The sequence below is a fragment of the Dunckerocampus dactyliophorus genome, chromosome 15, assembly GCF_027744805.1.
Source record: "Dunckerocampus dactyliophorus isolate RoL2022-P2 chromosome 15, RoL_Ddac_1.1, whole genome shotgun sequence".
In the NCBI taxonomy this organism is placed as follows: domain Eukaryota; kingdom Metazoa; phylum Chordata; class Actinopteri; order Syngnathiformes; family Syngnathidae; genus Dunckerocampus; species Dunckerocampus dactyliophorus.
The window spans coordinates 4,630,993-4,656,935 of record NC_072833.1 but is presented as its reverse complement, the minus strand read 5'-3'; the positions used below and the strand labels follow the sequence as shown (position 1 = coordinate 4,656,935).

The 25,943-nt window shown below is 42.6% G+C and overlaps 3 protein-coding genes across 5 annotated transcripts in view; all 3 read left to right on the top strand.

The window, feature by feature from the left end:
• The first annotated feature begins 857 nt into the window (after window positions 1-857).
• prdm4 (PR domain containing 4) lies at window positions 858-8,638 on the top strand. 2 transcript variants are annotated; one of them, XM_054752598.1, is made up of 12 exons: window positions 858-916; window positions 1,174-1,234; window positions 1,704-1,819; window positions 1,895-2,083; window positions 3,031-3,783; window positions 3,854-4,003; window positions 4,075-4,193; window positions 4,268-4,353; window positions 5,699-5,826; window positions 5,894-6,418; window positions 7,630-7,798; window positions 7,881-8,638. In XM_054752598.1, exons 3-12 carry the CDS (start codon window positions 1,705-1,707, stop codon window positions 8,242-8,244), a joined length of 2,598 nt encoding a protein of 865 aa, XP_054608573.1. In that variant the 5' UTR covers window positions 858-916; window positions 1,174-1,234; window position 1,704; the 3' UTR covers window positions 8,245-8,638. The 2 variants fall into 2 exon arrangements, with proteins under 2 accessions (XP_054608573.1, XP_054608574.1); XM_054752599.1 differs by having other exon boundaries at window positions 5,894-6,246; window positions 7,881-8,065.
• A 227-nt stretch (window positions 8,639-8,865) lies between these two features.
• Window positions 8,866-12,178, top strand: tmem209 (transmembrane protein 209). 2 transcript variants are annotated; one of them, XM_054800168.1, is made up of 15 exons: window positions 8,866-8,934; window positions 9,169-9,333; window positions 9,407-9,465; window positions 9,549-9,680; window positions 9,749-9,972; window positions 10,038-10,242; window positions 10,310-10,485; window positions 10,565-10,636; window positions 10,719-10,815; window positions 11,192-11,317; window positions 11,389-11,486; window positions 11,563-11,677; window positions 11,739-11,836; window positions 11,915-11,988; window positions 12,074-12,178. In XM_054800168.1, the coding sequence occupies exons 2-15, from the start codon at window positions 9,182-9,184 to the stop codon at window positions 12,126-12,128; spliced, it is 1,683 nt and encodes a 560-aa protein (XP_054656143.1). In that variant the 5' UTR covers window positions 8,866-8,934; window positions 9,169-9,181; the 3' UTR covers window positions 12,129-12,178. The 2 variants fall into 2 exon arrangements, with proteins under 2 accessions (XP_054656143.1, XP_054656144.1); XM_054800169.1 differs by having other exon boundaries at window positions 8,892-8,955.
• A 9-nt stretch (window positions 12,179-12,187) lies between these two features.
• Window positions 12,188-25,943, top strand: part of ahcyl2b (adenosylhomocysteinase like 2b) — a 28,828-nt gene continuing 15,072 nt past the window's right edge. Inside the window, exon 1 of the mRNA XM_054800167.1 lies at window positions 12,188-13,469. Within this exon, the coding sequence (XP_054656142.1) occupies window positions 13,134-13,469 (336 nt within the window). The 5' untranslated portion in view covers window positions 12,188-13,133. The remainder of the gene's footprint in view (window positions 13,470-25,943) is intronic.

The following is a 25,943-nucleotide window of genomic DNA, read 5'->3' as shown; positions in this document are numbered from 1 at the left end:
CGAATGAATAATCACACACGCCGGGACAAGGGTAATAATGTAGTCCTGCAGGTGGGAACCTGTGGCCGTGGAAGGGGAGGCCGAAGTGGTGGTACGGCCCGCTGACGTCCATAGGGAAGCAGTGGAGAGCCAGCGGAGGGATACATGGAATATGCTCCGCCAGCTCGTTACAATACGACATTTTCTGCAAAGATTTTCATCATAAATAGCTGCACGCATGCACAAATATTCGTCAAGAAAAGAAACTTACACTTTTAGTGACTCCTCGAGGTCATTCCAAGTCTGAATATGTTCTTAATGGAACTTTAGCATGCGGAGCTGCCTGTTCTCAATGAGTACTGGCAATGTATGTGACAACTTGTTGCACTATTTTAGAGCTGTCTGGTTGCACATGCACTGGTGGGTGTGATCTAAGGAGGAGATCGGCTCCCCAGATAGCGTTTTTTTCCATTCTCTTGCAACTATAAACATATTTAACCCGGACTACAAAACAGCAGAGTGCTCCTTTCTTTTCGAGGATCTTTTGAGTAGTTTGCAGCAGGTCCTCAAAAACAGCAGAGTGCTCCTGTCGTATCGAGGATCTTTGACTTGGGTTTTACAGGTTCTTAGCAATCCTGTCAGATGTAAGATCTTTGACTGCTGTTCTTGCAGTAGGCCTACACACAAAAAAACTACTTCAGTGACGGACTGGGCAGATTTCGTGTTTTATTTTGCAGTTCTAAACATACACTTTTTGCAAACGCCCATGTGTGTTTAAAAAATAAAATGCCAAAATATATAAATATAAGTTATTAATATCAAAATCATTTTAAAAAATACATTAAATGTGTCAATGACACAGCGCCGCCATGCGTACTCATAACGGCGCATGCGCCGTCATGGCCCCCTCCCGGAAGGAGATTTTGAACTGCTGCTGGTATGTTTTTGTTTTTACTTGCACGTCTCAAGCGTGTCGTATTTTTTTTAATTATTATGCGGCTCATTCGACCGTAACAAGCTTTAACTCCCCATTGAGTCAACGTAACGCTTGATAATGCACTGTTTTAACCGAGACAGGCAGCTAGGCTAACGCTAAGCTAGCCGTGTAATAAACAAGCAGTGCAGCTAGCTAGCTACAGCAGCTTGTTGACGTATGCTGACATGTTTAAAAAGTGGGCTTTTCCTGCCTTACAGCTCGAGCAATGTAAGCGAATCCTTGTCTGGTCAACTGTTGGAGAGAAGTTGCTGAATTCAGGTAAGCTAATGCTAAGCTAGTGTTTGACTGCAGGGATGTCCAAAGTGCGGCTAGGGGGCCCTTTTCGACACGCAGCTCGTTCTTTATTGTCCTCTCCATATTCTAAAAACAAAGTTAATTTATTGTCAATTAAATGTATCATTTTATATTAGACTAATTTGCTTTGACACAAAGCTAAGATGAGGGTCATTTGGTTCGATAGCTGAACATTTTTATTGACCTACATTGGATAGGTTTTAGTATATTTAATGCACAACTGGCACCTGCATTCTTTAATTTTTCTATATGCGGCCCTCTGGAAAACGCTTGGACACCCTGCTTTAGTGTATCACTCTTGTCCCTTTTAACTACCTTGAGTATGTTTTGATAGAACATTCCCATGTGTTGGTGATAAACCTTACAGATCGTAAATACACAACACTAATGACTTATTCCTTGCGCATCTGCTAATAAGTGACTGTGTTCATAGGATGAATGACATGAACCTGAGTCCAGTGGGCATGGACCAGCTCAGTGTGCCTTCAGTCAGTGCAAGCCACTTGGGTTTGGCCACCTCACCCCCACACAACGCCATTCCAACACCAGGTGGGACATCACAACAAACCTTCAAGCACACGTCACATGATGCGTACCTTCATTTTGGAACTGACTCATTTGCAGGCATGCCGGTGGCCATCCCCAGCTTGGGTCCTTCCCTAGGCTCACTTCCTTCTGCATTGTCCCTGATGTTGCCCATGGGCCCGCTGGGCGATAGAGGAGTGATGTGTGGCCTACCGGATAGGAACTATTCCCTGCCTCCGCCTCCGTACCCCCACTTGGAGAGCAGCTACTTCCGACATATATTACCAGGTAGTGCAACATGTTTAACCATTAGTCACACTAGTTAGATGTTTTACCCTTAGGTCCCAAAACAGACCTCCTCATCATTTTTGAGTTTGCGTGTTCTCCCCCTGTGCGTATGTGGCTTTTTTTCCCAGGTACTCCGGCTTCCTCCCACATTCCAAAAACATGCATGTGAGGCTAATTGGAGACACTAAAATGTTCGCACGTGTGCATGTGAGTGTGAATGCTTGTTTGTATGTATGTGCCCTGCGACTGACTGGCGACCAGTACAGGGTGTACCCTGCGTCTCACCTCAAGTCAGCTGGGATAGGCTCCAGCTTACCCGTGACCCTATTGAGGACTAGAGGGACAGAATATTTGATGGATAGATGTTATGTGCTTTTAGTTATAAAAAAAAAAACTTGATTTTTTTTTTGTTTTATGTAGATAAACTCAAAAATGCACACTGTTTTATGAAAATGAGGTGTAAAAATTAGTATGTAATATTTGGGATGAGAATATTATAGCCTTGACTAGTGGTTGATTTTGATGCATCAATATTTTTGAAGAAAATGAGGGTTTATTAAAAAAAAAAATTACACTCTTGTCCTTGCCATAAATGTATGTTAAATATATAATATGTACATTTCTTACTTTAATTGCGTTAAAGTTAAGAGAACCAAGCCTCCATTGAAAGTTTTTGTAATGAAGCTCTGCTGCCCCCTGTTGTTGAAGGGAGGGTGATCACACCTAAAACCTGTTCTCCCTTCATTTTGAAGGTGGATGCTTAGATTTAGTTGGTATTTATGGGAAAAGTATGAATATGTCAGGAATACAGTATATGAAAAATCAAAATAAATTAAATAGTTTAGCCATATATGTAGATACTGTATATTCTATACACCTTGCAATAGAGGAGATAAATACAAAACCTCTTATTATAATTGACAAAATACTTCTTTTTGTTGCTGTAGGTATTTTGTCGTATTTGGCAGACCGTCCACCACCACAGTACATCCATCCCAGCAGCCTCAACATGGATGGAACCCTGTCCGTGGCCAGCAGCAACCCCTCAGGTCTCGACCCTTACAGTACAGCAGGCGGCCCACTTGAGCAAGGCCTGGTTCCCATGGACTCGAGACAGGTCAGCGGCCAGGGGGACCTCCACCAGCCTGGGGCTCACGAACTTGACTCTACAGGGTTAGCGATGGAGTCGCGTGTCAGCAGCCCCATGTCTCCAGACAGGATGGGAGAGGAGCTGGCCACCATGGATGGGGTCGGAGTGTCGGACACCCAGCAGCAACTTGGAGGTGGGAGGCAGTCACATGAGGGCCTCACTGCGGTGGACTCCTCTGGAGGGGTGATACCTCTCCATGGACCCCCTGTGCTTGAGCTCCCTGTGGTGATGGAGTCTGACCACATGGGGGGCCGCGTGGGGAATGCAGGCGGAGGAGGCGCAGGAGGACTTGGGGAACAGCTACACCCAAACGGGGAGCTCAACTCTGGTGTTGTGAGTGTGGTGCTCACTAGCTCCATGGGCAACCAGGGTCAGCTCGGCCCCGTGTCGCTGCATGGTCATTCTGGGATGGGACTAGATGTTGTAAACGTTTCCCCCATCACCACTGAGGTATCACTGGGTCCAGAAAACAACCTGGTGCTCGTCAACTCCAGCTTGCAACTTGAAGATTCAACCCCAAACAAGGAGGGCATGGTCGCTGCTTACATTTGTAAGTGTTAAAATACATTTTGAGTGCATCGTAGCAACGTGTTTCTGATCATTTGCTTTTTTGGGCTCAGGGTGCACGCTCTGTGAGCGCTCGTATACCTCGGACTGTCCGGAGCATGGCCCGGTCACCTTCATCCCAGACACACCCATTCAAAGCCGGGCTCGCCTCTCGATTCCACGGCCACTGTGCCTGCGCATCTCTGTGGCCGATGAGCCACTCGGTAAGGAACAGAACTCCAAAGTCACCAGCGTAGATGACTATAACCGCCCCCTTTTTTGTCGGCGTTGTCAGGTGTGTTTGCACGTGACATCATTCCGCCGAGGACTTGCTTCGGACCGATGGTTGGCCAGCACTGTAGCAGTGTGGACCTCTCCGATTGGCCGGAAAAGGACACGCCTCAGATATGGAAGGTCAGTTTAACTTTCAGTGTCAATAACAAAAAAAAAGAAAACCCAAGATGATTAGCTTGTTTGTGTTGTCACAGATGTACCACAACAATGTGCTGGAGTTCTACATCGTGACAGCAGATGAGAATGAATGCAACTGGATGATGTTTGTCCACAAGGCAAGGTAGCGCAACAGGCTTGGAACTCAAACAGCAACTTTTGATTGAAACAAAAGAGGGTTGCAACATTCTACAAATGTATACATAAAATAAATACAATATTGAATTATATTTTTGTCAAATAATTAATAATGTTAACTAATCACAGTTTTCAACTTAATTAATCATGATCAATTGTAATTGTATTTGCATGTATTATATTTGCATGTAGCCAAACAGTGGCCTAGCGATTAGCTTGTCGGCCACACAGTCAGGCGATCGGGAAGATGTGGGTTTGAATCTCCGTTGGGCATCTCTGTGTGGAGTTTGACGTTTTCTCCGGGTACTCTGGTTTCCTCCCGCATTCCAAGTTAGGTGAATTGGTGACTCTAAATTGTCCATAGGTATGTGAGTGTGAATGGTTGTTTGTCTATATGTGCCCTGCGATTGGCTGGCGACCAGTCCAGCTGGGATAGGCTCCGGCATACCCTAGTGACGATAAACAGCATAGAAGATGGATGGATATTTGCATGTATTAACAACTCCAAATGAACTAGAAGATACCACACATATAATTGAAAATGTATTTGCTTAACGCATGTCTCTTTAACCGCATTATGAGCCATGAAGGGCTGCGTTCAAAGACACCACGTAACTTAAAGGGATAGTTTGGATTTTTTGACATGAAGTTGTATGACATCCCCATCAGCATTGTAGTCCAATAACAGCGGCGTACCCCCCACTTGGTCTCCTAAGTCCAGCTCTGGTCAGATTTCCGTGATGAAGAACGTAGTTCCACTTAGTTGCTGGGGACAATTAAGTAAAGAGTAATACGGTAATTACGCTAAAGATTTTAACATAATTAATGAAATAAAGGAGTTACCGCCGTTAACGTGCTATTTTCGACAGACCTAATAAATATAAATATCCAATATTAATGATATTTTTGGGTGATATGCCATTTAAAAAAAAACAAAAAAACAAAACAGAATCATCAATAACAATTTCATTTGCAAGACACCCATGTAGAAACAGGAAAAGGTGTAAACATTTTTGCTGCATGCTTTGATTGTGGGGGGAAGTAGCGCCATCTGGTGGACAAATGTATGAATGCAAATTTATAGCCAGTTGCCCACATTTAAACCTTAACATAAATGTTAGGTAAATGTGTGCTTAAAAGTAACATTTCCAATGTAGACTACAATTCTAAAATTGGTTAAAAATGACCCTGTTTGGGCAAATTTGGGCAAATTTTAACCCCACAGAATGTCTAAAAAGAGTTGCACAATGCAGAAAAATATATATTTTTTTATTTAAATGAGAATAATATATATTTTAAACCCAACTGAGCCATACGTTTGATGCTTTTAGGAGCCGTGAAGAGCAGAACCTGGTCGCATACTCGGCCAATGGCAAACTCTTCTTCTGCACAACCGTGGAGATCCACCCAGAGCAGGAGTTGCGTTTCTACTACAGCCGAGACTACTGCAGACTGATGGGTAAGAGGCATCCCTCTTTATTTTGTTGCATTGTGCATTTATGCTGATCCCATCGTTTTTTATCCAGGTGTTCCTCCTTTGCCTGAAACCCAGCTCTGCCAATGTGGCAAAGACTGTTCCTCCTTTTCTGACCTCAAGCCTCATATGAGTGGCCATAACCAGCCTCCGCACAGCCACAGCCCGCCACAGCAAGACCTGCAGGAGCAGCCATCACAGCAGCAGCAGCATGAGAAGCTAACCACCGGGACCTCAAGCTCTTCCTCCTCCTCTCCGTGGCCCTGCCCCGGCCAAACCGCAACACAAACTAACAGTGACAACTGCAGCGGATGTGACAATAATCAGAATAGTGCTACTACTGCTGCTACTACCACTACTACTCCTACCACCACCACAACCCCCAGAACGAACTCAAAAAGTCAGGTGCGGGAGAAGAAGTTCAAGTGCAGCATGTGTTCGCGTGCTTTCATTACGTCCACCAAGCTCAACGTGCATTTCATGGGCCACGTGGGCATGAAGCCCCATAAGTGTGAATACTGCAGCAAGGCTTTTAGCGACCCCAGCAACCTTAGGATGCACCTCAAAATTCACACAGGTATGACACTTCTTGCATGAAGAGGTCCTGTTCGGTGGGGTACATTGCAGTGGTTCACTGCCGTACATTTGCACATTCCGAGTGGCTTATTAAACAAGCTTAAACCAGTGAACACTCAGCCCTCGTCCCTCGTTTATTGCAGTTAATTGGTTCCAGACCCGATCGTGATAAATGAATTTCTGCGATATAGTATTCAGAAAATTGAATATTTTCATAAGTAGCATTGAAAGTTAGCATAGAAAGTCTGTTTATTACTTACTAAATATGTTTTTTAACATTATTAGAGCCCTGTAGACGTGAAGTAACACCCTAAAAGTCACTTTGACATTCCTATTAGTCTTTGTTTACAACACATTGCTCAACTCTTATGCTGCAGGGATGAGCTAACAAGCTAGCGAGCTAACCAGTTACGATCGAATTTATTTTTTCTAATCTTAAGAAGCGAAAAACTTACCACTTCCACACGGAATGGGAGGATGACCTTTTTCCCCTCTATCATGTCGGACATGCAATAGCTGACTTCATGCAGCGGTAAGGTAATGTAATGTCAGGTAATATCGCAAAAATTTTGTGTCATTACTGCTGCCTAGTGAGCTGAATACTACATATCACTTGTATTTCAATATGTTCTGACTAATAATAGACCACAGTCTACCACAAAATCATCGACCGTTTATCAATTAATTATTTTTGGAAAAAATGCGATATAGTGAGAGAGCGATATTCGAACTGCGATACTGCAATGGACGACTGTATACTGAGATAAAAAATATATAATTACAATGGACATATGTCCATATGAGGACAATTAAGGAATGAATTCATTAAGTTATTTATCATTAAAATGAATTAATATTGAAATCTAATGTATAATGTCAAAAATATCTTTTACAAATACACAGTCATTGTAAATACTGAAAGTGTCAACATGTAACAGATATGGTGTTAATGAATTGTCAGTAGTAGAATAGAAGGAGTTGAATTGTGCAAATGTAGCCATGTGATATTAAGCTTATGAATCTTGTGTTTAAAAACAAGCCATTTAATACCATACTATCGTAAACATTTCTATAAAAATACAACCTTTACAAGTCAAGGCCTGTGCTACTTAAAATGTCTGTTACTCTCTGCAGTTGAGTGGCTCCAGACCGCTGTATGAATTGAAAATGTATTTCCCTCGATGACGGTTCTTTTCCCTCTGCCACTCACAGGTCAGAAGAACTACAGATGCACAGTTTGCGAGAAGTCGTTCACACAGAAATCCCACGTGGCGTCACACATGCTCATACACACCGGTGCCGAGAAGCTCAAGTGCGATCTGTGCGAGCGGACCTTCATCAGAAAACACGACCTCAACCAGCACATGTTCTCTCACACACAGTATGTCACTTCTTTCAAACTCGAAAAACAACTTCGCTGTTAAGACGGCACTTGTAATGTGTACATGTCGCTTCCGTTCCAGCGAGCGTCGTATTCAGTGCCCCAAGTGCAACAAGCATTTCCTGAAGACCAACCACCTGAAAAAGCACATGAACTCCCACGAGGGCCGCAGGGACTTCGTCTGCGAGAAGTGCAACAAGGCCTTTCTCACCAAATACCACCTCACACGACACCTCAAGATATGCAAAGGACCCAAGACGGAGCGCTCGTCCCGTAAGGAGCAACACGTGGAGGAGGAGGATGAGGAGGAGGAAGCGGGAGAAACAGATGACGGTGGTGACAGTAGAGGAAGCACAGAGAGACTCATGGACTCCAGCAGGAACCAAGACTGTTGTTTGGATGTTGGAGGATATAACTCTGAGAAATCACTGTCACCCCCCCATTGATGTCTATTTATTCACTTACCATAGCTAACACTATTGTTTACCTCTGCTTCTTGCCAAACATTTGATTTCTTAACCACTGTGTTTGATTTTACATTCACATGTCATCTCACAGAGCTGCTAAAATATTCTTTATTATGAGTCAGACTGTATATCTTCAAGATTTCTTGTATTTTTTTTTTCATTTAACTCTTTTAATTTGGTTCATGGGGGTGCATATATAATTATTTGTACTCTTTATGTTGCCTTTGACTCACTGTTTCATAGTCACTTTTTTATTATTAAATTGTAGCTGCATATTGCATTTAATAATCATGTGCTGTTTAGTATTATTGTTCTTGTTTATTATAAGGTGATTTTGGGTCATTATGCGATCATTAAAATACGTCACAGTACCAGCCTGTTATGGATTACGGATTACTAAATGCTCATTGAAATAGTTTGTGCACGTGTTCTACATTATACCGGGGCTACTAGTTTTAGGAATAGTTTAACGCAATCATTATATAAGGTATATAAAAATATTTATACATTAAGGTTATCGGGACTTGTCTTAGTTATTGGTTCTAAAAAATATTTTGTAATCTTGCATTCGAAAAATTCGACAATCGAAATTAAACCGGAAGTAGATAATCCTGTTTCCGGTTGAAATACGAAAAGATGTAGCGCCTGCCGGTTATTCATTTCAACGTGGTATGATTTCTTTTATGGCCTGTAAGGTGTTTTACATCTTTTTCTTACTCCTAACAATGATAAATCAATTTAAATCAGAACTAACTTCAAGCCGTACTTACTCCGCCCTTTCTGTGTTGTTGATGTTAGGGTGCTAACTTTAGCTAAGCTAGCCTGGTGGGCCAGCAGTCGAGCACTACACAATGTTTGGTTGCGCCAGTCTTTACGTTGTATTTATACTTTCCTTCTTTTAAGCCTGAATAGTTTGATGAAGATGGCCATGATGACCCCACCAAAGGAGGGGGTTCCCAGTATGATTGACAAGGCGCTGAGGATGAAGAGGGAAGAACAAGCTCGTGAGGTGGTCCTCGCTTGGGCTGTTCTCAATGTTTCCCTTGCTGGGATGATTTACACTGAAATGTAAGTTTCCCTCTCTTTTGTCTGCTAGTAAATACTTATTAACATAATTATCTTCATATTTTATTTGCTTTAGGTCAGGGAAATTGCTTAGCAGATACTACAACATCACATACTGGCCTATTTGGTACATTGGTGAGTATCCTCTTCACTTTAGTGCATATTAGCAGCACGCATTGCACTTAAATAAGCTTAACATCTTCTCTGCTCCATCGCAGAACTGGTGCTCGCCTGCCTTTTTAGCCTAAATGCTCTTTTTGATTTCTGGAAGTATTTTAAGTACACAATGTCTCCCGCCACCATTGCTGTGTCCCCTCACCAGCATCGCCTCCTGGGTTTGACAAACACAAGTAAGTCGTTCAGCTACACGCACACACAATACTGGCGCTACTTACTGACATGTCTTATTCTCCTGTAGGTATCCAGGCTTCTCCTCCTCAGAAGCCAGAAAAAAAGGAGACCCCCGCTCCTGCGCAGTCATCTCCCCTGCAGGGACAGAGCGTGCTGAGCTTCAGCCCCTCTCGGTCTGCCACCGCCAGCCCCAAATTCTCCCCTAGCTGCGTCGCTGGCTACAGCCCTTCTCTTAGCAACCCTTCCACTCCAAGCAGTGCACCTTATTCCCCATCTGTGGCATTTGGAAAGGTACTTTCCCAAAATGTTTTACATGTTGATGTATGGTTGCTATCTCCATTTTTTTTTTTATTAAGGTGTTGAACTACAGTCCATCCCGTGGCTCCCCTCCTTACCCAAGCAGCATGGGTCCAACTGAAAGCTCCGGCTTGAGGGCTCGCTACCGCACATCGCCATCTGTGTTCAACTCACCAGGAAGCAAGGAGGATTATATGGGGGATCTGAAAAGCCTGGAGCGATTCCTGCGCACAGAGGAGGAGAAGAGTCACCGCAGCCAGCTCGGTATATATTAGAATGTATATTGGGAAGCGCTTGTTTTCTCACATGAAGAGATGTGTCAAATAATTAGGGAGTCCCGAATCGGTGTCCCCGAGTCACACGCCGACATTTTGGAACTACAACCGATCGGTGGGGGATTACGCTCAAAGTCTACGGAAGTTCCTGTACCAGCCTGCCTGCCGCTCTCAGGCGCCGTCTGCCCATAAAGATGAGACGGACCCAGGCTCCAAGCAGGCTGCAGAGGAGGTCGGTGCCCTCTTTCATATATGTGTCATCTTAGCTGTGTGTATTGATTAGCATTAAATAGTACGTTGCTTTTGTACAGGTGTGGGGCAGGATCACAACCAGTCGGCCTGTAGTGGATCGCATTGATGGCTGGACAGCAAAGCTTCGAAATGTATTGACGCAGTTTTAGCTAATGCTTCCGCATTTTTACACGAAGCTACTGTGTCAAAATCTGTGTTTTGTCTGTTTGGCAGTGGATCAGTGACACCATCTTGGTCCCCCTGGTCAAGGAGATGGACTCAGTCAACAGCCAGCTCAGGAGGATGGGCTGCCCTGAGCTCCAGATTGGAGGTAAGCATGCAGAAAAAATGAAGTTACATTATACTAGAATGTCGAGTTAGTCTGGTTAGTTTTAATTTCTATACCGTTTCATTGACGGGTGTCCATACTTTTTTTCACCAAGGGCATCCATGCAGGCAGCTGCGTTTTGAAATGTTTGTTGCACAAATTGATGCTTATATATATATATATATATATATATATATATATATATATACTGGCGAGGAGCGATTGCATTACAGTTATTTGCTGACTCGGCTCTGCTGATGCCAACCCCACCACAACCCCACTACCCATCACCCCCAAAGCTTCAAACCAAGGGAACACACTATCATTCAACTGCAAATGTGCAGTGAAAATGACCAGTTGTTCCTCTTTTCTCCACCAGAGGCCAGCATCAGCAGCCTAAAACAGGCAGCCGTGATGAAAGCGTCTTCCATACCCACTATGAACTCCATCGTGCAGTACCTAGACATCACTCCCAATCAAGAATATCTGGTGGATCGCATTAAAGGTTTGTCAAACATCAACATTAGCCCCGTTGCATTTAAAACCGTTTTATCAATGTTTGTGTGTAATTGGCAGAGCTGGCACACAGCGGCTGCATGAGCTCCTTTCGCTGGAACGGCGGAGGTGACCTTAAGACCAGGAAGTGGGACACAGACCTCCCCACAGACTGTGCTGTAAGTCTGCACAAACACCTAAACACTGCATGTCACGTCCAATATCAACCTTTCCCCTTGTGTGTGCCCTTTGTAGATCCTCATGCATGTATTTTGTACCTACCTGGACTCCAGACTGCCCCCTCACCCCAAATATCCAGATGGGAAGACTTTTACCTCACAGCACTTCAGCCACATCCCTGACAAACCTGGTGAGTGCACACAAATGTACACAAGGCAATGAATGTGTTTACCGTCTATTTTGCATTACAGATGTGACCAAGGAGAACCTGTTCTGCATCCACCAGAGCAGCACTACTCCCCCTCACTACCAGCTCATCTATCAGGGACACATCTCCAGTCTGCCCAAGGTGACACAAAAGTAGCTAGACAACAATAAGAAGCTCAGACATACTCCAGAGTGAAGAAACCTTGGTTTCTGTTTACAGGGCAGGAACAACCTGTTCCATACAATCCTCATGTTCCTCTATGTCATTAAAACCAAGGAGTCAGGGATGCTGGGGTCAGTGCTTCTAACACATCCATAGTACTGATGCTCAAAATGTACAAATTCCATTTTAGAAACCCTATTTTTCATCTTTTTTCAGTCGAGTGAACCTTGGCCTTTCTGGTGTGAACATTCTGTGGATTTTTGAAGACTGAGCCATCAATGTTTGCAGGAACAACCAGCAAATCCATGTGGACACCCCCCCCCCCCCCCCCCCCCCCCCCAAAAAAAAAGGACTTCTATTTCAGGAGAAACAGTGCTTAAATCAAACATTATTCTCCACCAACAAGCATCATTGTAGTAGATTTGACTACATTTTTTTAAATGTGCAAATTCAATTTGAGAATGTACCAAAACAACCTCAAATTAGTCTGTAGTGTACTATTTAAGGGCTCAAATGCATTTGGTTGAATGTAAATATAGTATGCATGGGCTTGCCTTGTTCGCTAACATTTTGTATGTTTGGTAGTTGTGCCACTGCTATTATAATTTACTGCAAAAGGTAAAATTAATATGTGGCGACAATTTACATACTTCAAATAAAAAAGGCATACAAAATAGGGAAACGCTTGTTCATTGAATTTGACTTTGATGTCAATGTTCACTTGTTAGTATTTGATCTTACTTGAAATTTTTGTCCAAGATGACCTCTATTATGTCATTTTATGCTGTTGTAACCACATATTGAAATTACCTGCAGAATGATATCAGTGAGCAATCACAAACCATTAGCATTCAACATGCCCTACAGTATTGTTAAAATCCGGTTAGTGGCTCATTTTGGTGTTTTTTTTTTAATACAATGCCAAAAACCGATGGCATTACGAATAAACAAGGACAGGCAATAATAATAATGCAAATTGCGCTGTCCCTATGAGAGTGAACACCATTTCCCATATTAAATCATGCATTCTCTTGTTATAGCAATTGACACTTAGTCATATTTAATAAAAACTATGTTTTTCTGATAATTAAACATGTGCTAAAGTCGCAGTGAAATATGGTACGAGCATTGTTAGCTGTTATGCTATAGAGGCTGTAGTCAAGCGTTATATAAAGAACTACAAGTCCCAGAATGCATTGGGCTCTGCGCTCCCTCCATTCACATCCGCTCTCCTCGCTATCTAGTGTTGGAAAAGGGACTTTGTCAAACTGTAGCGATGTCAGTGCAGGTTGTGGCAGCGAAAATGGCAGAGGTCGAACTCAAAGACGTAGCCACCGGTAAAGAATTACCGACCGATTCCCCGACAACACCGAACTCGGAGGGACTGAACATGGCCAGAAACTATCCACACGAGGCCGGTTCCTCCGCCGCTGCGTCCCCGACAGCGGAGCCCTCCACCAAAGCCGGGGAAGGCAGCCTGGGCTTGCTCGCCCCCAACGCGGCGAAGATGCCGCAGGCGTCGGCTATGAAACGTCCGGACCCACAACAGAACGGCGGTGAGGCATTTGTCAACCGTGACGGCACCGTTGCGGAGGCACCGCGGATGAAAAAGGCAAGTGATGGCTTATTTTGGTCTCCATTATTGCCCTCTTTCCTCCTGGCTCCATAATGAAAGCACGCTGTGTGGCGATGCTAGCATGCTAACAGATATCGAGGCTGAATCCGCAGTGTGAATTACACACAATAACATACTATTATAACAACAACACTCAAGAGACTACAGCAAAGACGAACCACTACATGCAACTTCTGTGTGTTTGTATAATTTTACTCAGTTAAACTGGTACACAAAGTTTTGCTTGTGGGGACCCCACTTCCCCTTTATACCGTATCCCTCTTTTTCCCGTTATGTTTTTTTTAACCTGATAATTAACGTTATGTCTCTATCATAATTCCGTCATGACAGCCATACATATTTCAAAATGTGTCAAAAGATGACATAATAATGCTCATTTTGATTGACACGATTATGGGTGCCTACAACAGGGGTCCCCAACCACGAGGCCGCGGGCTGATACAGGTTAAGTTTAGCATGAACCACTACACTACCAGGGCTTGTTATATATTTTCATTTTGGAAATAATGTGGATATTTTTCTAACAATCTTCATCACTGGGGCTGTTGATAAGAACTTCCCAGGCGGGTGGGGATAATGGAGGACCAAGAAAGCTAAATTCAACCCAAATTATAACGGCAGTTAATGCGCCAAATGTGTGGAGAAGTTCGTTGTTCAGTCATTTTGGAATCAAGTTTAAAGGAACTATCCAGAACTTTTCACAATGTTGCCATTCCTGTTCAATTACTTGTGTAAGACTGGTTTTGGGCACCGATCAGTACCAAAACAAGACTTTGCTGCAAAATGGACGATTAAAAACATGCTTGCGCACACCAAACCACGCTTTTATCATCTCTTTCTCAGGAAAACAAACTCCAGCCTCATATTCATGTTTGTTTAGTGTGCTATTTTTGTTGCTTTAAACATCGAAACATGAAATAGCATGAAATTACTGTGGCGCCTGGCACGCACCACTGCTTTACAGGCACCAATAAATGATCTTATAAGGAACTTCCTTCCCCGTGACATTATTCTTGTGTGTTGAATACTTGTTCGCAAATGCACTTACTGCATGTCTCACAGAGGCCTATTCAAACAGAACTGGATATTAAGGGCCATGTTTGATAAGGAAGCTGGAAGCTTATTTCCTCTGACAAGAGACTTGACTTTGATTTATAGCCGGTGGTTTGTATTGATCACTTTATTTATGGCAGTAATAAGACTTTTACTGAGGCATCGACCGGGCGATTAATAATGTAAACCAAAATGATGGGGTGGACTTGCAAAGACAACGCACACGGCACCCCATCCATACTGGGTAGCGCAGCAATGCAGAGCAGATGGTTTTGCGAACCTCAACTGGGCATCGACTATGGAAGCCATCCAGTGGCTAAAAAGTCTGGATTTACCGGAGAGCCACAACCACATCTGGATTATTTCAGAGTTCTCATATGAGGGGATGGTACTGCCATGTTATTCATTTAGTGATTGTTTTGATGATCATTGCATATTCCGTCTTGTTGTTTTATTCACATTCATGAAGATCAGCAAGCTTATGCAAGATGAATATTAATCCCACTGTTGTCATTGCATCTGTCCAATAACCTCCTTGCATCCGCCAGGCCAGAAGGCTTGTCTATTTATAGATCACAGGGTCCCTATGGCACACACTGCATTATAGAAGTATGACCATAGCCGTGTGCATCTGTTGGATTCATCTAGTCCACTATCAACTGGTTGCTTTTTAATCCACTATCGTTAGGGGATTAAAAGGCCAGCTCCATGTTGTAGCCGAGCCCAGATGTGAGCTCTTATTGTTTTTTTTTGGTGAGTTTTATTGTAACTTGCACAGCTTGGCGCTGATGTTTCGCTACTTCCCGTCTAGTGTGACATCTCCGGCGTTGAAATGGTCACAGGTTTTCTCTTTTCAGACCTGTTTCCTGTATATTTTTTTCCCCCCCCCAAACATCCCAGATGGTTCTGTGGAACAAACAATCTGTTCCCTACAGTTAATCATTCTCAGCTGTCCTTTTTGACATTCACCAAATCCAGAACTTTTTGGCAGCAGGTGATTTTATTCAACATTTGAAATGATCCACAGTGCTGCTGTCCGCTCATCAGATCATCCCGCTTTGATGTAACGTTATGTCACGCACACTAAGCTGGTGTTCCTGGTATTGCTCGCCGGCTAACAGGCTTACAGTGACCTGTGGCTGCCCTACATGGGAAGTGGAGTGGATGCAAGACGAGGTTATATGGTACAAAGAACACATCAGTGCTCTCAAGGCTAAACATTTACACTTGTCCGGCATTGTGTGGTCAAGTGTCTTTGATGGCATATTCCAGCGACTACAATAGTTTGGATATTTGTCATATTAAATAGAATTCTGAAAAGAAATGGTTTTGCAGCTGTCCACATTGGTAGTGCAAGTGTGAACAAAGCAAAAGGCTCCTTACGATGTGCACGCGTAACAGAATGTTGCATGATGGTGTCAGGAAACTGGAAATCAAACACCCCCCAGTTGGCCCCTTGTCGTTCAGTGGTGTTGTACAAATGGACTGCATAGTCGTAAACCTGAAAACGATGCACACTTTCAGTGTTAAGGAGCTTCGAGTCACAGTTGGCATTGTCCTGTACACACAGATACCTAGTGGCCATTGTGGAATGCTACATTCACAATTAGAATGCTTCTGTTGCCTTGTATTTGTATTTTAGTTGATTTAGCCATTTTTATGCTTGAAAATGCGTAATTTAGGCCAGTAAGTACGATTTGCCTAAATATTTACTAATAGGCCGTATTCGATCAAGAACCAGCGATCATTAATTAATTACTTTGTGAAAAAACACAATAGGGTGCGGGACCGCGATGTTCGAACCGCGATGTAGTGAGGGACGACTGTAGTGCGATAAAAGCTTTTTTATTTTCTTGGTCGATTAACCTGAAGCTTTTCGTTTTGATGATTGGAGTAATGGGTTCGGCCCTGGACACACCAAATCAACATGAACCAAACACAGTTAGTAGTTTGGTCCGCAACGTATCAGATTACAGGCAAAAATGTCGATCACTGTTTTACAAAGTCATTGCTGATGTGCGTGAATATCTTGTTTTGCCTAAAACACGAAGATAATAGGCTTGCTTTTATGGATGACTAACATTTGAGAGGCTGAAATCGGAGGTTATATACATTTTATACCAAAATAGTTGTTGATTAATTGTCATTGATTAATTGTTGCAGCTCTACTCCATAGCATAAGTTTGATTTCTATGATATACTGTAATAAAATGGTTGCGGAAATGTGAGGGGTGGTCTGATGTTAGTGAGATACTGTAACAGTGCCAGCATTTTGTGCTGTTTTGTGCTGCTGTATTAGCTTAAACATTGTGCTTATTGGTGATTGAGTCATCATGGAAGATGTTGATTATTGTCAGAAATGCATAATAGGACTGTTAAATATTCACATCAGTCACTGTCTGCAGAGGGATTTGTTGCTGATTTAATGACCGGTCGGTGAAACCCAGTTTGAGCCAATGTAGCGCTCCATCTAGCCTCTTGTGGAGCTTTTTATTTATTTATTTGTTTGTTTATTTGTTTATCCCTCGCTCTGTCCACTATTCCTACTTAAATGCAACAAATCCCCATCCAACACATCCTCTCCTATGCAGTGTGACCTCCCTCTGCACTCTCGCAGAGCACAATCTCAGCACCGGCAGCAAGTAAAATAGTGTGAGAGTTCACACCCTCCTAACCACCTCCGTCCCGGCCGCAGAGACTTGCTCAGGAAATGGACTGTTGGTACTTTACACCACTTTGAATAGCTGTCACTCCACACCACTTGACCACATCCATTTATCGCTGCGCAGATGGATTATTGTTGTCTTTACTGGAAGAATGCTTACTTATTTGATCTGAGATCCTACTATGTTCTCCGATGTTGATTTCCCAATGTCACGCTCTTGGAAAGGGAGTATTTTTTTCTGGAACTCGTGTGTTAGTGTGAAATGTTAAACCCTCTTAGTTTCATCACCATCAAACAAGTGTGTACTGTATGTGTGTGAGCAACAGTGTCATTATGAGTGTCCATGTGACCACCAGAGTGGACATGATGTGAAGACACGAGTGGACTGTGAACTGGATATGCAGCGTGACGGGATATGCACTAAAAATGCTATGCTGACCATTCATTTGTGAAAGGACTGTATTTCAGGAGTTTTCATCGTCTAACATTGCCTCCCGGCAAGGAGCCAAAAGTTTCATTGTTTTACGCAAACCAGTGGCACAAATTTGCTGTCCAATGCTTTTAAAACCATGTATTATATAATCTCTTTTAACATTGAATACATTTTGATTTGAAAACTTGGCCCGAATATTTGAAAATGTTACTTACTTATTTAACACACATTTAACACTTACTTATTTACATTTGAACATGTTGAACACATTAACTGTCTTAACTAGGGATGCTCTGGTCAGGGTTTTATGCTCCTGATTCTGATCATACATGAGTGAGATCGGCAGATATTGTTATCACTTGTGGATAAACTGTCAATTTTTCAATCTACAGTCGTCCCTCGTTTATAGCGGTTGATTGGTTCCAGACCTGACCATGATAAAAGAATTTCCGTGATATCTGTGAAGTATTTCTGTCCAGGAAGCACATAGCAGGGCTCAAAGTGAGAGTGCAGTCGGCGGATCCCAGCGTCTTCCACTACTGTGAAAGGATGGCCATCTACTTGGCCATCTGACTGTCACGCTCATACGGGCGAGTGTTGCCCAATTATTTCTGTGTGTTAGCTGGCGTTTTGACTGTTGTTGCTTCGACCACCTTCTTGTCATTCTCTGCTGTGAGCCTCAGGAACTCGCCATACGCCGCCAAGTGTTTGGTCTTCAAATGCTGTATTACATTCAATGTGTTGGAGCTTTTTAATGTGCTTCCCCCTTTTTGAATCTATTTTTGTGGCATGTGTTGCAGGATGCAAACGTTACATCACTCTCACAAAAGGCATAAAAGTTCACCACGGCAGACACATTTGTTTGGCATTTTGCCGCCGTACGCCTGCACAGTGTGAAGGAAAGGGGGAGGAGACACTACATTGCACACACACTGCTGTATGCTGTATGCCACAGTGATTGGTTTTTCGTACTTTTTCACTGAAATTGATACTGATCGGTGGCCGATCAATCTGACCATCCCTAGTCTGAACACCTTCTTCTGTTTTGGTAAATTTCCAATGCATTTAATGTCAACATTCAAACGTTAATATTTTTCAGTTGGAGGAATTGTCCCTATGTGCCCACCAGTGGGCACCACATTTCTATAATTTACAGCAGGGGTTCCCAACCTAAACTTTTCACAGTCCGGTTCCCCTTCAGATATTTGACCTAAAGCCGTGTATCCCCTACTCCCACACACTTAAAAACACATCAGTGTCCGTAAGCGCACACAAAATATCCATCCATCATCTGAGGTCGGGTCGTGGGGGCAGCAGCCTAAGCAGGGAAGCCCAGACTTCCTTCTCCCCGGCTACTTTGTGCATCTCCTCCCGGCGGATCCCGAGGCATCCCAGGCCGGTTGAGAGACACAGTCTCTCCGTGTTCTGGGTCTTGGGACGGGCCCCGATCACCTTCTCAGGGAGGCGTCCAGACCAGATGCCCGAGCCATTTCATCTGGCTCCTCTCAATGCGGAGGGACAGCGGTTCTACTCCGAGATTCTTCTGGATAACAGTGCTTCTCACCTTATCTCCAAGGGAGAGCCCAGCCACCCTAGGGAGAGAGCTCCTTTCGGCTGCTTGTACCCGCGATCTTGTCCTTTCTGTCATTACCCAAAGCTCATGACCATAGGTGAGGGTAGGCCACAATAAAATATCACCTGTTTGATTTATTTAATGTCCTGAAAAGCATTTCCTCCTTCATTGTCCCTTCATGAAAGTACCGCCTATACCACAGGACATGTGCCAGGCCAACTATATCTGTTGGACCGATCAGACTGTAGTGCGTAAAAAATCCTGGGGCTTTTTTCTCAAATGAACGTGCTTGGTTTCTAAATGTCTGGGCAGCAATTGAGTTGTGCGGCAGTGCTTTTGGACATATAACACACTGTGGCCGAGTAATTTCACCAGAACAAAAAAAGTATCCATCTTCAGCCATTAGCACCACAAGAGAATGCGCTACAGACAGCCACAGGTGTCAAATCATCGAAATTCAGGTGCATCAGTGCGAGAGCAGGGATACTTGCTGTGTAATTTGTGGCAAAACAGGAAATCTCCCGACTTCATTTCTACGTGTACTCCAGTTTCCAATGTAGTGAAGCTGTTTTTAATTTTTCTTTATGTACCTCCCAACATTGGAAACCTATGACGTACGGTATAGTAGCTCAGGGGTTTTCAAAGTCTAACAATTTACCTTTGTCACCATCTGGTGAGCATATCTACAGTTTTGGGTAACACTTTACAATAAGGTACACAAAATTACTGTAGTTAATGAGGAACGAACCTACCTAACCCTACTATTCATTAGTTACTCATTAGTTCTTCATTAGGTCCTCAGTAACTACTCTAAATTTACTGTATGTGCCTTAGTTCCTCAGTAACAACTCTACTCATTAGTTCCTCATTAGTTCTTCAGTAACTAGTCTAAATGTATGTGCCTCAGTCATTAGTTCCTCAGTAACTACTGTGTTTTTGTGTACCTTTTTTATTGTAAAGTGTGACCCAGTTTTGCATGGCATCATCTGTCATATTCTACTCATCTCATCAATGCCATCTCTTCACGCCCCCTTAGCGTTTTAGCAAAAAAGATGATACTAGGAAAACGAAAACAAGCATTTGCGTAAATGCAGCTCTCAAATACAAGCTTTTATGGTTTCCAACTTTTTTCTGAGCTCAATTGTGTCACTGAGTTTCGTTACTGGCATTACCAAGCCATTTAGCTCACTAAAAGCATTTATTGAACCATTAAGAGCCAGTGTGACCGAAAGGTAACCCGGTGGATGGTTGCGTGAGTAAGCAGATATTTGTTACAGCTCAATAACACAATAGTGTAAAAGCCATGATATTGTTGACACAACACTACAGCCAATATTTCCACTGCCTACCATTTAGCTCAACATAGCATAACCGATGATTTGTTGGTGACTGAAGGTCATTTGACCACAGTTCCAATGTGAGGCGCCCCCGAGGCTCCCAAATGACATACAAAGCAAAAAATTTTTTTGTTGACTTTTTAGACTGAAAAGCAAAGTTTCAATGACGTGGAAGTAGAGGCGTGTGATGTTGGGGTTATGAGAAGTACCTAAACGGTAATGGTTCAGTTCCTAACTCCGCAATAGGCGACCTGCAGGCCACATCCAGCCCACCAAAACTTTTAATTCTGGAAGTGAAATAGAGAAGAGCTCGTTCATGCAGTATTGACTCTGCTCTGCAGGGGCAACAGCGAAGCGTGCGCGTCATAATGAAGCAGCAGTAGAAGAAGACAGCTCGCATTTAGACAAATATGGCGCTATCAAATATAAATATCCTATTTAATCCTGCTCCTTCTCCGTGTCTCAGCAGTTAATTATAGTTTGTTCACTTCCTGTTTAACATGCACTAGGTTGCCATTTTCTTCTAGGGCAAAAAAGACGTGTATTAGTACAAAATGACTGCCCTGTTGTTTAGCTTGCATGTAGGGTTTATTCTGTCACTGGATTCTATTATTCATTGCATCCCCCGTTGTCTCCAAGGGCAAAGATTGTTCTGGCGGCCTGCTCTGTGATCACAGCTTTGCATACCTTGCATAGTTGACCTTTTACTAAAGTTATGGATCCTTTTTAGCTCTACCCTCATAGACTGCTCCTCTTATGTTGCTGGTGACATGACTAGTATTGTATACTGTGTCTAGTGACATGAAGCTCCCCCCGGCAATGCATGTGTGTTCAGGCACGTGTGAGACCAGTGGTAGCTGCATGTGGGGGTGCACACTGTACACACGGTGGACGCCTTTTGCGTGCGTGCATGTATGTGTGCCGTTATTTACGACGCAAGCGCTTGTCTGTGCGTATAAATCAGAGGGAAGAGCTCTTACATCATAGCCACCCTTGGGGCAGCGTGCACGGCCACCTCACGCTAGCTGCCTCCTCCTTCTTTTGGTGAGCGTGGTCACGTGTTTTCAGCAGTTGGTTGAAAGGTGTAATAGAGCTATGTTAGCATGCCTTGTTCCCACCTCATGCTTTACTTGCATGAATTTAGCCCCATTAGTCATCGGGCCTTAACATAGTCACTTAGTTTTTTTGTTCATACTCATAAACAGTGCAAAAGCAAAGTCATGAAAGAAACAAGTTCTTTCACTGGCTATATTGCTCCCCCACATGACTGGATCGGCTCATTCAAACTCACTAGTAAGTGATCCACCCACAAAATCCTGATCGTGTCTAACATTCGCATGGACGGTGGCTTCTGTGGAGAAGTCAACGGCTCTTAGGTTGCACATACATACATACATACATACATACATACGGTCGTCCCTCGTTTATCACGTTTTGGTTCCAGACCCGACCGGGATAAGTGAAGTAGGATTCGATATTAATAAATTGAATATTTTTGTAGTTATGCCATGTAGAGAACCTGTTTACGATCTTCTAAATATGGCTTTTAACATTATTAGAGCCCTTTTAGACATGAAATATAGTCACCTTTTACATTTGTATTACCGAATATAGTAGATATAATCCGAGAAAATGAGACATATTAAAACAAATAAGGTCAGTTTTTTTCTAGACAGCATACTTTCTGTGGCGGCTGTTGTCTTATTAATGTATTGTAATGCCGGCTTTAAATGGCTTTACACTCGCAGTACCCAATATAGTAGACTTAATAAGAGTAAATAAGGCATTTAAGATGTAAATAAAACTCCTGTTCCTGTGTGTCACAGCAAATGTGTTCCCTAGGGGGGCCTTAGTGATGGGCGGACAGTTGTGTGGAGGACAGCAAGTGACGTCAAAGGTTCAAAGTAGAGTTTTAGCGTGTCATGGGTTATGGCCCCAACTGTAGCCCATGTTATTATGTTATCATGATTGTGCCTCTTGTGAGATCATTTAAACCTGCAATAAATGCCTGTTCTGGTGATCACCTCTGTTGCTTGTACTCACCGAGCAATTACTGACAGCTAGTGGCCAATGTAGAATACTACATCCACAATTAGGGTGCTTCTTCTGCCTTGTATTTATATTATTGTTCATTTAGCTATTTTTAGTTAGCTATTTTAAGTATAGATGTTTTTACTATAAATAGGTAGTATTCAACCAAGAAACGGTGATCATTTATCAATGAATTAATTTTTGACAAACCGTGAGAGTGAGGGCACAATGTTCGAACCGTGATGTAGCGAGGGACAACTGTTTGGTTTTCCTCATTCACTTGCCCTGTTGTCCCCAATTCCCCCTTCTGCCCAGTTCATGTCATGTCATCCCACGGAGTGACAGCTCAAATCTCCACTGCATGACACGGCATACAAATATCTTTAAAGCAGTGATCTTGCATCGGAGGCTGCTGTTTATGTAATGCCATTTAGTAACAGATGGCAAAGCTTGAGGATCCTGTGACACTAGAGGAATCGCTTGTCTTTTCACTCCATATTGTCATGCACAGCTTTCTCCCTGTAGGTTGCATAACTGTACCTCAGGTTGCTGAATATTCAGGGTTTCCTGTACATGTAATGGATCACGGCGCACCGCCACGATAAAATGAAAGCCGCCACATTTGTTGATTGTTGATTCATACAGTGTATGAATGGACATATGGGCTATATCAGGGGTCCCCATTACAGGGATCGCAAAGGTAGTGTGGGTCGTGTGTCACCAACATAACCACATCATAATCACTTTGTAGATGCTTACTGTTACATCAGTCAGCTGACATTAAGCCTCCTCCTGTTTTGTTCTTGTGCCTCGGCAGCCAAAAAAGTGAAGAACAGATGTCAGCAGCCACATGCGTATAGTGCAACTTTAATTTTTATTATTCCGTTTAGGGATAAACTAACTCAGCGGTAAGATGCCTATATCTACTGTATAACATAAGTTATCCGTTCACATGTAGAAACAACGTCAATTGTTTCATGGCTGCGCTTCATGTCATGAACTCCACTATCGAAATGTACGTTTTCTTCAAGTTAGTTTGTCAAACTACTATTTCACAACGAATTGGAAAATGTGTCCATTGCTGAAAGCGTTTTAAATATGTTACCTTGACTTGGCTGCATTGTCTTCTACATAATCTTTTGAATTTCTCCTTTACAGTGTCTGTAATGTTTTACAGCAAATGCTATAAGTGTACGTCTAATGAGCGCTACATAGCTATTTTCACTGACATATTACTCAGTTTATGTACACAACCATTGAGGAATTATGTGTAATTATCTTTATTGCCATATTGATTTGAAATGGGAATTACTGAATATCAACTATTTTGATGACCTGTAAACTTTGAAACTGAAATAATAATCATTAGTATTTAGTATAGTAGGTGCAAAGTTTACCGGCTAGATTTTATATATGCTATATGTTTTATAGTAGGAGGTAGGTCATTTTGATTGTGTGCGCCCCATACATATTTATAAATATATATATTCTGTTTATAGTAGGAGGTAGATCTGTGGGACATGGTCATATTTAAAGTAGCCCTCAGGCTGAAAAAGTGTGAGCACCCCTGTGCTATATAGATACATGTATAGCCCGTATTTACATATTGACCACGAATAGTTTGAAATAAAATATCAATTATCGATATCAAATATCATACATTTTTTTCATGGAATCAATTGGGGATAACCACCATCCTTCTGTTGGTCTCACACTTTTTCAGGATTGTCTACTGGCACCAAAATACAGAGTGGGATGGAGTAGTTTGGAAGCCCCATGGTCATCCTGTGTTTGATTAGAGTCAGGTTCCTGTCTATAAGTGTCAAAACACAACACAGCTGTGGATGCATGACTTTGTCTATTTTCCCTTGGGTTAAGGTTAGGGTTCACACACAAAATACCTGCTATTTTGCCTGGGTTTGCATGGGAAAATGTTAACCACTCACTTGGTTACAGATTTCTCTGTCAAGTCAACCCTTAGGCCCGGTGGTCTTATCAAAAGGGCTTGTTGAACTTTCACATACTTTAGATTATTCCAAGGCAAAACAGGGAAGATTCATTCACTTTTCACGTGCGCTTTGTTTCATCCAGACTATCTTGCAAAGATCTGGAAACATATTGGCTAAATATTAACTTGGCTCCATGTCAAGCAAAAGGAGTCCAGTTGGGAGACCATTATTTTCTGTTCAGCTGCTTTTTCCAGGTTGTTGTTGTTGTTGTTGTTGTTGTTATTATAGGTGGCGTTGCTAGTTAACGTCCATTGCACTACATTGTTATGGGGAATCTCCACAGTATCATGTCATGCTATTTGATTGTACATCTGTGCCTGTTTGTTTTCTCTTGCTGCCCAGAGGGGGCTCGCTCCCTTTTTTTTTTTTCACCATGCCCTTTAGATCACATGATGTCTCTCAAACCTGTTGACCTGTTGTCCCCTCGTATTTTCCTGAAACAAAAACAGTATCTTAACAGGGGGGCAAAGATTTCCCGGGGTTAATGGAAATGTTTGCTATATTCTTAGATGGCATCATAAGCAGATGGTGAAAAAAGCCTGGGTGAGCCCTTGACTTAAGTTTGTCACTTAAAGGATTCTCGCTAGAGTAAAGAGACATAAGCCACAGACGGTCAAGCTTAGACCTTTGGCTACTCCAATCCAGCACACATTTCTTTACATCTGTTGTATGGTCATAGCACAAAATAATCTTTATTTTATACACACTTAGCTACATTTTTACATAGCTGCATCATACTAGATGTTTTTCTCTCTTTAGAACGCACAGAAAAGGGAAAGTTCATGTCTTACATAAGGATTGTGGATGATGGCCAAAATAAATTTTGAAAAGTGATTTTTTTTTTGTTAAATCAAATGCAATTAAAACCCTGAAATAAACCCTCTTCTCAATCTATCAAGTACATTTACATAAATCTAGTACAATACACTCTTGTTTGAGCGGCGCAAATTGATTATTAATTAATTGGCACAACTCGGTTCAGAGTAATAAGCTGCTGGAATGGCTGACCAGCACTTGGCCAGCAGGTTACGTAGTTTGTAATCAGTGCTAGATTAGAACATCAGCTCATGAAATGTGATCGTAAAGTTTTATAGCATCAAGTTATAAAACACACTTATTGAAACAAGCAAGATGTACTACTTTGGATTTTTTCACCTTCCTTTGCACTTGATTTCCCTCCCCTCCCTACCAAGTGTTCTGGTGCTGCAGCTAACCAGCGGTATTTTTGTCCCCAAAAAAACATCTCATAAACCCCCTCCATCGCCACCTCCTGATCTCCCAAAATGACCCTAAATCTCTGAGTGCAGCTCTTGAGCTCCTAAAGCCTCATCATCTAACCTCAATCGTGT

Bases quoted from the DNA above. Each gene is read 5' to 3' on its own strand.
- prdm4 (XM_054752598.1), top strand. From the start codon at position 1,705: ATGAATGACATGAACCTGAGTCCAGTGGGCATGGACCAGCTCAGTGTG. The intron at 3,784-3,853 runs GTAAGTGTTAAA...TTTTGGGCTCAG, and splicing joins CATGGTCGCTGCTTACATTT to GGTGCACGCTCTGTGAGCGC. The intron at 4,004-4,074 runs GTAAGGAACAGA...CGGCGTTGTCAG, and splicing joins TGTGGCCGATGAGCCACTCG to GTGTGTTTGCACGTGACATC.
- tmem209 (XM_054800168.1), top strand. From the start codon at position 9,182: ATGAAGATGGCCATGATGACCCCACCAAAGGAGGGGGTTCCCAGTATG. The intron at 10,486-10,564 runs GTCGGTGCCCTC...GCTTTTGTACAG, and splicing joins CCAAGCAGGCTGCAGAGGAG to GTGTGGGGCAGGATCACAAC. The intron at 11,487-11,562 runs GTAAGTCTGCAC...TGCCCTTTGTAG, and splicing joins ACCTCCCCACAGACTGTGCT to ATCCTCATGCATGTATTTTG.